The 12,302-nt window shown below is 40.7% G+C and overlaps 1 protein-coding gene across 1 annotated transcript; it reads right to left on the reverse strand.

Annotated features, from left to right (window-relative positions):
- Positions 1-2,863: 2,863 nt before the first annotated feature.
- Positions 2,864-3,655, reverse strand: LOC142167020 (uncharacterized). Its single transcript, XM_075227168.1, has 2 exons — positions 3,413-3,655; positions 2,864-3,304 (listed from the first exon to the last, which is right to left on the reverse strand). Exons 1-2 carry the CDS (start codon positions 3,653-3,655, stop codon positions 2,864-2,866), a joined length of 684 nt encoding a protein of 227 aa, XP_075083269.1.
- Between the last annotated feature and the right edge of the window lie 8,647 nt (positions 3,656-12,302).

Raw genomic sequence — 12,302 nt, forward strand, 5'->3', positions numbered from 1 at the left:
TGACTGAGGCAAAGAACAACAAAACAAATATCTGACCGAGTATTGGTGAGGATAGTTAAGTTTACCCACCAATCGTCGATAAAGAGTGGGATCCTCCATGGGTGGTTCTAATTAAGCGTGCAATTTGGAGTATGGATCAAGAGGAGATGAGACAGTAGGCCCTTTACAATCAAACTCAGCCAGTAGTTTCAAGGTAAATTTTCTTTGACTGACTATGTACCCTTGTTGTTCTCTGAGTATTTCCATCCCCAAGAAATAGTGAATATGTCCCAAGTTCTTGACTTTGAATTAAGAATCCAAAAATTGAGTAATATGTTGTATCTTCGTGGCATCATTTCCTGTGATAAGAATATCGTCAACATATACCGCTATGATAGATATTCGCTTGTTTGTGTATTTGTAGAATAGGAAATAGTCATTCAAGGAACTAGAATAGCCTTTGTAGCTTAAAGCACCTGCTAAACGAGCATACCATTGCCTTGAGGCCTGTTTTAGTCCATAGAGTAATTTCTTTAATAAACACACCAGATTAGGATGAGAGGGAGTGAGACCAGCTGGAATGCATTGTTAACATCCAGTTGTGAGACCTCCCAACCTTTCTTAATAGCTACAGTCAATAAGCATCTGATAGTAGTCATCTTGAACACTGGACTGAAAGTCTCAGAATAATCAATACCTTCCCTTTGTATATCCCCCCTGACAACCAGCCTGGCTTTCAACCTCTCAATTGACTCATCTGATTTGTGTTTGACCTTGTAGACCCATTTACAAGGCAATGAATTCTTGCCTGGGAGTAAAGAGACAATATCCCAGGTGTGATTGAGTTGAAGAGCTTGAATTTTAGCTTCCATAGCTTTTCTCTATCCAAGATCTTGGGAAGCTTGAGTATAGTTGGTAGGCTCAAAAACTGTGGAGATAGATTTGAAAATAGCTTGATTGTTGAGAGAAAGAGCTCCAAAAGAAAACACATTAGGATGAGAGACATGATGAAAACATGATGAGGTAAGATCAGAGAAAACAATTGTATTGCAGACATAGTCATTAAGATAGGTAGGTTTCTGGGAAATCCTCTCAGATTTTCTTAGAGGAGGTGGTGGTATTGGGATTGTAGGCTGTGAACTAGAGTAATTAGTATGAGATGGAGTATGAAAAGGAGAATCTGGGAGGCTGGTAACAGATAGAGGAGTTCCATGATTATTGAGAGAAATAGGGGTGCTATACTCAGAAGTATTTGGATGTAGAGGGTCAGGAGAGTATGACTGATGATTGGTTTTAAGTTGGTAGATAGAAAATCCTGAGAAGTGGTTTCAGTAGTGGTAGATGAGTGAGGGAAGAAAGGATAAGGGGGCAAAGGTGAGGATGAGGTTAGAGGAGCAGAAACAAATGGAAAAATTGCTTCATGGAATTTAATATCTCATAAGATAAATACCTTATTAGAATGTAACTCTAGTAATTTGTATCCTTTCTGATGCTGTGCATATCCCAGAAAAATACAAGCTTGTGCCCTGGGATCAAATTTGCTTCTGTGTTGTGATAAAGTAGAGGCATAGCATAAGCATTCAAATGACTTGAGTTGTTCATACTGTGGACACCTTTTAAACAAAATCTCATAAGGTGTTTTTCCTTTTAGAACTCTAGAAGGAAACCTATTGATTAGATATATAGCAGTCAAAACACACTCTCCCCAATATTGAACATGAACCTGTGACTGAAAATACAATCCTCTTGCCACTTCCAAAAGGTGCATATGTTTTCTTTCAACTATCCCATTCTGCTGGGGAGTTTCTACACATGAAGTCTTATGTAAGATGTCTTGAGACTGAAAGAAATCAGACTGAAAAGATCCCTTCCCCAGTTCCATTACATTATCAGATCTGATTCTTTTAACTTTCTTTGCAAATTGTCTCTCCACCATAACTAAGAAAGATTGTAAGACATTGCTTTTGGAACTTAAAAGAAAAGTCCAAATTTCCCTACTAAAATCATCAACCACAATCAAAAAATATTTATATCCATTGTAAGTAAAATTTTTGAATGGTCCCCATACATCAATATGAATAAGATCAAAAATTCCATGAGTTCTGATTTGACTCAAAGGAAAAGGTAATCTAGTTTGTCTAGATTTTGGACAAATATCACACACACAATTGAAATTGAAAGAAAAACGAATGAACTGAAGATTTTTCATTACTGAGAATGGCAGATGCCCCATTCTAACATGCCATTGGAGTACATTAGAATCCTCTGTATTGGAATTATAAACATAACAAGAAACTTCACTAGGAACTAGAATGGAATCACTTCCTTGTGGAATTGAAAATACATTGGTATTTAAACTAGAACCAGAATCTATCTTAGGTGGGCTAGCCTCCAGCAGGTACAATCCTCCTCTTAATTCACCAAAAACTTGTTCCCTCCTCATTAAAGGGACCTGCATGATGCATCCACTAGAATTTAGATTGAGTGAGCAATGAAACTAGACACACAACTTATGGACTGAGAGTAAATTATATTTGAAAGAAGGAACATAAAGAACCCTTTCAAGAATCATATCAGATTGAATAGGAACACTACCTATGTGTGTGACATATAATTGAAATGAGTTAGGTAGGCTAATATGTACAAGAACAGGAAGTGGATCTAAGGTTAAGAAATAATTTGAATCAAAACACATGTGTTCAGAAGCCCCTGAATCAATGATCCAGGTTTTTGTCTTAAAAGCTGCCAAATAAGTTCCAGTGTATTTAAGTATAGTACCAGCTACTGCATTTGCATTGATTGTAGTTCCTGGTGTTGCTGTAGTTCCAAATTGTGCCTGCTTGATTAGGTTCATCAGCTCAAACACCTGTTCCTTACTGAAAAACTAAGTTTGAGGTGTTGCATCATTGCTCTGAGTGCTCCCATTGTCATTGTCTTGTCCCTCAATTATAGCATTAGCCTTGACTTGTGTTGATCTGGTAAATTGGAAATCATTTGAAAACTCAGTTATCCTGTAACAGACTGCCCTGACATGCCCAGTTTTCATGCAATGTGTACAACTCACATTAGGATTAAATTTTGCTTTCCTTCCCTTAGGTTTTTGTTGTGTGTTATTAACCTTTTGTGAGTTAGTCCATGACTTTTGTTGTGACTGATTGTTGTTTCTATGTGGAGCCCTACCTTGAACTCCTACCATGAATGAGGAAGCATCAGCATTGAAATGTGGTCTTGCATGTATATCTCTTTGATTTTCATCTTGAAGAAGGAGAGAATAAGCAAAATCTATTCCAGGCAATGGATTCATCATAAGGATGTTTCCTCTTGCCTGGGAATAGACATCATTTAGTCCCATTAGAAACTGAATGATCCTTTAGTCTTCTAAGAACTTTGTGACTTTTCTTTTTCTATCACAAATACAGTCACAAGAGCAGACCAGATCAGAGTTGAGAGAATCAAGTTCATTCCATAATTTCTTAAGTGTGGTAAAATATCCAGCAATAGTGTTGTTACCTTGAATTAACATTGATATTTTCTTTTGCAGTTGGTACAACTTGGCTCCATTAGTTTGTCCAAATCTGTGTTCAAGGCTATTCCACAAAACTTTTACAGATTTTGAATAGATGACACTGTCACCTATCTCCTTGGATAAAGAATTCCGAAGCCAAGAAGTCACCATGAAGTTGCATCTGCTCCATTGAGGGTGATCTTGTGCATCTGGTTTTGGCTCCTCACATACCCCATTTTTGAAGCCTATCTTATTTTTGGCTGAACGTGCTATGAGAATTGATCTCCTTTATCCTGCAAAGCCTCTACCATCAAAAGGTGTGGTAACAAGACTCAAACCAGGAACATCAGACGATTGAAGGAAATAAGGATGATTCACATCTTGTGAAATTGTTTGACTGGTTGATCCAGAGGCAATGAGAGTAGATAGAGTTGGAAGAACTTCTTCTTCTGCCATAGTTGAATACTATATTCTGAGAGAAAAGAGATTTGGATCGAGCTACTGCTGCTCTGATACCATGAAAGAAAATAAGAAGGAATTGTGAAAAATTTTCTCTCCTCTGTATTGATAATGTAAATCCCTATATATACAGATTTATCCTACTGTAAATAACAAATAAAAAATATTCCTATACACTTGTACTACTCCTATTTGTCTACTATATAACATAAAAAACATAAATTATTCTTTCTCATGTGCTCATGTGAGAAGCACGTGAGATTTGCTTCTTGAATCACCCTTATATACAAGTGTTTAAAATATTGATCAGATGGTTGAGAATAAAGGATCATGACTATTCATGATTCTTTCACGTGTAGGGCTGAGCTACAATTGATAAAACACTTAGACAACATAACATAGAGAAGTCTGAAACTCTAAGTGTGTGTCTGAAATGTTTCTTCTTCTTCCTTCCCTTTTCTGTGTGAAGTTCTGTGTGAAAATGGTTGTGAAGAAGATGGCTTCTCTTCATCAGTAGGTTCCACCAGATTGGCATGTTGGATACCTTATTTTGTAGATTCCTTTGTTTTTTTAGGTAAAGGTATTCCATTGCATAAGTAGTTGTTCTTTCACTATCAATGAGCGTAGAACAGTTGTTGAAGCAGTTGTAGTTACGGTTGAGCCATATATGCCAAAGGATTATAGGTGTTAGAATTGATAGGGGAATTTAAGTGTTATTGCGTAGGTTAGTGCTTGTTGTAGAGGTACACATTTTTTATCCAGTCTAACGTATTAGAGGCCGATGTGCTAATGTTTAGAACTGTTACACCCTATATTTTCATATGTAAAAATGCGTCGTAAGCAAACTAATGTAGGACAAAAAAATGAGATAATATTTAAAAGTATATAAAGTAAGTTAATCATGTTACCTCTGAGGTTACAAATATTGAAGATCATGAACAACAAGTACAAAGAGGGTTGGACAGTTCAGAAGCTAAAGCAATTAAATAAAACAATGTTTCATCGAAAGTCGACAAGTTGGGAATGTTATAACATGTACCTTTGGGGTGAGACTAGGGTGATTAACATGATAAAGAGATTATGTTATGATTTATATTAGTCGTATTACATCCGTGTGTTATGTTTTTAAGTCAAGCGAGTTGTGGAACAAAAGTCGATGAAAGTCATCACAAGTTACATTCATAAGTTTTACTGAAACTTTGGGTCAAATGTAACTGCAATTTTCTCCCAATATACTTAGAGTTATGGTGTGTTCCACCCATCAAATTAAAGATCTATGAGTCTATTTTCCAACGCATTAAACCATTTGTCAATACGACATCGGAGTAGAGAGATATGTGCATTTTTGCGATACTGCGCAAGCTGCTAGGTGACAAGTAGGTGTGTCACCTACTTGCTTAAATGAAAGCCCAAAAATGGGCCATTTCGGGTCGTCCAAAGATGCCTTTTAAGGGCCTATTTTCTTCATATATTAGACTCAAAATAGAGCATAATAACCAGACATAAGCTCTGCAAAGAATCCTCCCAAAAATTTCCCACAAACCCTAATTGATTTTCTCTCCCTTTCAAGTTCCAATTGGAGGTAAAACTTAGAGTTTGAAGAACCAAGATAGGAGCTGAGTTATCCAACAAATAAGGTGAGTTTACTGCTCTCTTTCATCCATTTTTTCTTCTGTAAATTCATGGTAAGTCGTTCTATACTTGTAAGAACTCACGGGATGGTGATCGGAAGCCGTGAGTTCGAGTTATTCACTTGTAGCGGACTGTTTTGTGGACTGTTTTGTGTTGCTGTTGGGCTGCGTGTTTTATTACTATTTTGTGGAGTTTTGGAGGAGGAAGGGGGTTTATAAACACCATATAAATGTAGGGTGGTTGGCTGGTCGTTCGTCATAACATTTTCGGGTCGTTTGACACTACTACGGTGGTCGTTTTGTGTACGAAGAGATTGGGGTGTGTTGGGCTGTTTTGTAGTATTTGATGGTGTATATAGGGCTGGAAAATGATGTATATATGTTGTTATTGTTCTGTCCTTGTATTGTTGGTGTTATCTTGAAGTTGGAGGAAGGGCATATTATAGGGGAGATGCTGCCCGTTTTAATACAAAATAGGTTTGTCGTTCGTTGTGCGATAGTTGTACCTTTCGTAACTTAACGATAGTATTATTATCATTCTTGTAGATTAAGGTGCGAAGAGGTGAGTTCAACTTGGTGATTGAAAATATTGTGATAAGGTATGTTAAGGCTAAGCCTTCCTTCATTTTGGCATGATCTCGTAGCTACATGTGTTAGTAATGAGACAAAAAGAGAAGTTCATATTCATGAATTTATTCACACTATTCTAGTCTCATAAGTTACAATATTATTCCTTATCGAGACTCTATATTCAATTTTAGTATTGTCTTCTTTCAGTCAAGAGAGCAGCAAGCCTATATATACAGTATTACAGTATTTTCATTACCATCGAGCTATAATCGATGGGCAGGCCCCTATTGGGCAACCTCTGATCAGATGGAAAGTTATATACCGAGCCTACTGTGGCCGAGCGCCTATGAGCGAGCCCAGCATGGTCGAGATACATAGCCTAGTATGGCCGAGCGCCTATAAGCGAGCCTACTATGGCAGAGCAGTTATATATACCGAGCCTTATAAGGCCGTACAATTATTTTACTTACTATATTGAAGGAGTTGAGTCAATATCAGCAGGTAAGTATATCTCCAGATCATCTTTGACTCCCAGTTAATTTCAGTTATCATATTATCAGTTCAGTTTCAGATTTCAGTTATTTTATTGCCTTACATACTCGGTACATTATTTCGTACTGACGTCCCTTTTTTGGGGCGCTGCATTTCATGCGTGCAGGTTCAGACAGACAGACGGGTAGACCTCCTCAGTAGGTGTTTTCCGAGTTCCGCCTGATCGGTAAGCTCCACGTCTTTCGGAGTTGCCAGGACTAGAGTTTTGTGTACATCTTATGTATATCTGTATATATGTTATGGGTAGGTCGGGGCCCTGTTCCGATCACAGTACATCTATCAGTAGAGGCTTGTAGGCATATCCTGTTGGTTAGTGCAGTATGTTGGGTTTGTATAAATTGGTGGTTTGTCAGCTGTAGTAGCTATGACGGCCTTGTCGGCCTAGCTTTATATTGATATTTAGTTAGTGCTAGTTTCCATTCAGTTTTATATTTTACTTCGCAAATTGTCTTGCAAGGTGGCCCAATGGCCAAAGTATGACATTATGTGTTCAGAGTCCCTTAGTCGCAATTTGGTACGCCAGGTTAGGTGAGGCACGGGGTGCTTGTCTCGCTCCTAGGTTCGGGGCGTGACAAACTTGGTATCAGAGCAGTTCTGTCCTAGGGAGTCTACAAGCCGTGTCTAGTAGGGTCTTGTTTATAGATGTGTTGTGCACCACATTATATAAGCAAGGAACTACAGGGCATTTAGGAGTTGGTTACACTTCTTTGAAATCTAAATCGTGCTATAGAACTGAGTTATAGGAAATTTGAATTAAACTTATGTGTTGGTGTTTGCATGCACAGATGACGGTGACTAGGAAGACTACGGCTAGCCAGAGGAGAGATACAGTAGTAGGTGAGGGGACCAACAGGGTACCCCCAGTAGATGGGGCCCAGTCTGAAGCTCAAGGGGAGACCCCTACTCAGCCATTACCGGCTCCTCCACCAACTACGGAGATTCCTAGGGAAACCGCACATCCAGTTCCCCCTCCACTTCCATCAGATCAGGACTTAAGGAATGCGGTGCATTTGTTGACACAGTTGGTAGCTACCCAGCAACATGCTAGGGCATCAGCTAGTGCAGGAACTTCTGAGGGGTCTGGGAGTTCAAGGGTCCGAGAGTTTATTGCTTTGAGTCCCCCAGAGTTCACGGGGACAGATCAGAGGGAGGACCCGCAGGATTTCATAGATCAGCTTCACAGGATCTTTCGTGTTATGCATGCCACGGAGAAAGAGGCAGTTGAGCTAGCAGCTTTTCGACTCCGAGATATAGCCATCCTTTGGTATGAGGGATGGGAGAGGTCCAGGGGACGTGATACACCTCCAGCTATTTGGGAGAATTTTTCAGATGCTTTCCTTGACCAGTACTTACCGCGGGAGATCCGACAGGCTCGAGTCGATCAGTTTCTAGCCCTCAAGCAGGGTAATATGAGTGTTCGAGAGTATAGTCTCCGTTTTGACTCATTGGCCAGATATGCACCATCCATAGTTTCTACTATGCGGGACAGGATTCACAGGTTTATAGCAGGGTTAGCCCCAGAGTTAACCGAGGCATGTGCCACCGCTGCATTGCAGGATAGTATGGATATCTCCCGGATTCAGGCATTCGCCCAGAATATAGAAAGGGGTAGGCGTCGGCAGCAGGGTACAGAGAGGGCTGAGCAAGGGCAACGTAAGAGGATGAGATTTCCCAGGTCTCAGGAGCAATCTCAGGGTAGTTATAGGACCCAGTACTTCGGACGGCCACCTAGGCCTCCGCCACCTCAGTTACAGGGTTACGGGTTTGACCGCTATACTAAGTCAGGACCAGGTGAGAGCTCACGGGCGTCAGGTTTGCAGCGACAATGAGGTTCTGCGCAGACATGGTCATTTCCTCCGCGGTGTGACATCTGTGGTAGAGGACACTTGGGTCAATGCCGAGCAGGTTCTGATGCTTGTTATACATGTGGGCGTCCGGGGCATATGATGCGAGATTGCCCAAATAGAGATTCTGGGGGAATGGCACAACCAGCGAGTTCAGCAACAGGATCGTCTATGTCCGTGCATCCTTCAAGGCGTGAGTCTCAGTCTTCGGCTGGTAGAGGTCGAGGCAGAGGTAGAGGTTCCAGTTCAAGTGGTAATCAGAACCGTATCTATGCTTTAGCGGGTTGACAGGACCAGGAGTCTTCACCAGACGTTGTGACAGGTATATTAACCATTTGCTCTCACGATGCTTATGCTTTGATAGACCCAGGATCTACTTTATCGTATATTACCCCATTTGTCGCGAGGAAGTTTGGTATAGTGCCTGAAATACTAAGTGATCCTTTTGCGGTATCTACACCGGTCGGAGAATCGATTATTGCTAGACGGGTTTACCGAGGTTGTACGGTGACAATTTGTAGTCGTCAGACCTCAGCTGACCTAGTTGAGCTAGAGATGATGGACTTTGATGCTATCATGGGCATGGACTGGTTGGCAGCTTGCTATGCCACAGTTGATTGCCGAGCAAAGGTAGCCAAATTTCATTTTCCGGGTGAGCCAGTCCTTGAATGGGTAGGTAATACACCAACACCCAGAGGTAGGTTTATTTGCTATCTGAAGGCGAGGAAAATGATCGCAAAAGGGTGCATTTATCATATTGTGCGAGTTAGAGATGCAGATGCTGAGATACCTACACTTCAGTCTATTCCCATAGTCAAAGAGTATGCAGATGTGTTTCCAGATGAGCTTCCAGGTATTCCTCCAGAGCGAGAGATTGATTTTAGCATCGATTTGCTTCCAGGAACTCAACCAATATCCGTCCCTCCGTATAGAATGGCACCTGCCGAATTGAAGGAGTTGAAGGAGCAGTTAAAAGATTTGCTGGAGAAAGGTTACATTAGGCCCAGTACCTCACCTTGGGGTGCACCGGTACTATTTGTGCGGAAGAAAGACGGCTCGCTGAGGATGTGTATCGATTATAGGCAGTTGAACAAGGTAACTATTAAGAATAAGTATCCACTTCCAAGGATCGATGACTTGTTTGATCAGTTGCAGGGAGCTAGATGCTTTTCCAAGATTGATTTGAGGTCGGGGTACCACCAGGTCAGAGTTTGGGAAAAAGATATTCCGAAGACAGCCTTCAGGACCCGATATGGCCACTTCGAGTTCCTTGTCATGTCCTTCGGGTTGACTAATGCACCCGCTGTATTTATGGACTTGATGAATAGCCTATTCCGGCCATTTTTAGATCTGTTCGTGATAGTATTTATTGATGATATTCTGGTTTATTCCCGTTCAAAGGATGAGCATGCGGACCACCTGTGAGCGGTACTCCAAACCCTCCGTGATCGTAAGTTGTATGCTAAGTTTTCTAAATGTGAGTTCTGGTTGAAGTCTGTAGCATTCTTGGGGCATATTGTATCAGATGAAGGGATAAAGGTGGACACTCAGAAGATTGAGGCCGTGAAATCTTGGCCTAGACCTACCACTCCGACAGAGGTTCGTAGCTTTCTAGGCTTAGCAGGATACTATCGGAGGTTCGTAGAGGGTTTTTCTTCCCTTTCGGCACCATTGACGAAGTTGACACAGAAAGAAACTAAGTTTCAATGGACAGAGGCTTGTGAGCGGAGTTTCCAAGAGCTTAAGAACAAGTTGACCTCAGCTCCAGTTCTAACACTTCCAGAGGGTCTAGAGGGTTATGCCGTGTATTGTGATGCATCAGGTGTCGGGTTAGGATGTGTCCTGATGCAACATGGGAAGGAAATTGTATATGCTTCAAGGTAGTTGAGGAAGCACGAGAGGAATTATCCGACCCACGACCTCGAGTTAGCTGCGGTTGTCCATGCACTTAAGATATGGCGGCATTATTTATATGGTGTTCATGTTGATGTATTTACTGATCATAAAAGCCTACAATATATCTTCAAGCAGAAAGAGTTGAATTTGCGACAGAGGCGATGGCTTGAGTTATTGAAAGATTACGATGTTAACATTCTCTACCATCCAGGGAAAGCTAATGTTGTAGCAGATGCCTTAAGTCGCCGATCTATGGGTAGCTTAGCACATGTAGAGCCCGAGAAAAGACAATTAGCTAGAGATATTCATCAATTGGCTTCGTTGGGGGTTCGGTTAGTAGATTCTGAGGATGGTGGAGTTGTAATCCAAAACACTGCAAAATCATCCCTCATAGCTGAAGTCAAGGAAAGGCAGTACGAGGACCCAGAGTTGGTCGAGTTGAGAGAGCGAGTTCCGCAGCAGAAGAAGCCATTGTTAGAGCTCAAGGGAGATGGGGTTCTCAGATACAAGGGTCGTTTGTGTGTTCCAGATGTAGCAGGGCTACGAGACAGGATTATGTCAGAGGCAAATTGCTGCTATTTATAAAGATTGGCCATGTGTGGCATGCATAGTATGTTTCTGGCTACGTGCAGGTTGGTTTTAACCTAGTGTACGAAGGATACTCTGGAAAAAGTTTCCAAAGTCTCCAAGAGTAAACATTCGAGGACGAATGTTCCCAAGGGGGAGTGATGTTACACCCTATATTTTCATATGTAAAAATGTGTCGTAAGCAAACTAATGTAGGACAAAAAAATGAGATAATATTTAAAAGTATATAAAGTAAGTTAATCATGTTACCTCTGAGGTTACAAATATTGAAGATCATGAACAACAAGTACAAAGAGGGTTGGACAGTTCAGAAGCTAAAGCAATTAAATAAAACAATGTTTCATCGAAAGTCGACAAGTTGGGAATGTTATAACATGTACCTTTGGGGTGAGACTAGGGTGATTAACATGATAAAGAGATTATGTTATGATTTATATTAGTCGTATTACATCCGTGTGTTATGTTTTTAAGTCAAGCGAGTTGTGGAACAAAAGTCGATGAAAGTCATCACAAGTTACATTCATAAGTTTTACTGAAACTTTGGGTCAAATGTAACTGCAATTTTCTCCCAATATACTTAGAGTTATGGTGTGTTCCACCCATCAAATTAAAGATCTATGAGTCTATTTTCCAACGCATTAAACCATTTGTCAATACGACATCGGAGTAGAGAGATATGTGCATTTTTGCAATACTGCGCAAGCTGCTAGGTGACAAGTAGGTGTGTCACCTACTTGCTTAAATGAAAGCCCAAAAATGGGCCATTTCGGGTCGTCCAAAGATGCCTTTTAAGGGCCTATTTTCTTCATATATTAGACTCAAAATAGAGCATAATAACCAGACATAAGCTCTGCAAAGAATCCTCCCAAAAATTTCCCACAAACCCTAATTGATTTTCTCTCCCTTTCAAGTTCCAATTGGAGGTAAAACTTAGAGTTTGAAGAACCAAGATAGGAGCTGAGTTATCCAACAAATAAGGTGAGTTTACTGCTCTCTTTCATCCATTTTTTCTTCTGTAAATTCATGGTAAGTCGTTCTATACTTTTAAGAACTCACGGGATGGTGATCGGAAGCCGTGAGTTCGAGTTATTCACTTGTAGCGGACTGTTTTGTGGACTGTTTTGTGTTGCTGTTGGGCTGCGTGTTTTATTACTATTTTGTGGAGTTTTGGAGGAGGAAGGGGGTTTATAAACACCATATAAATGTAGGGTGGTTGGCTGGTCGTTCGTCATAACATTTTCGGGTCGTTTGACACTACTACGGTGGTCGTTTTGTGTA

The sequence above is a fragment of the Nicotiana tabacum genome, chromosome 12 (genome assembly GCF_000715075.1).
Source record: "Nicotiana tabacum cultivar K326 chromosome 12, ASM71507v2, whole genome shotgun sequence".
Taxonomy (NCBI): domain Eukaryota; kingdom Viridiplantae; phylum Streptophyta; class Magnoliopsida; order Solanales; family Solanaceae; genus Nicotiana; species Nicotiana tabacum.

Bases quoted from the DNA above. Each gene is read 5' to 3' on its own strand.
- LOC142167020 (XM_075227168.1), bottom strand. From the start codon at position 3,655: ATGGTGACTTCTTGGCTTCGGAATTCTTTATCCAAGGAGATAGGTGAC. The intron at 3,305-3,412 runs GTCTGCTCTTGT...GTCTATTCCCAG, and splicing joins ATTCTCTCAACTCTGATCTG to GCAAGAGGAAACATCCTTAT.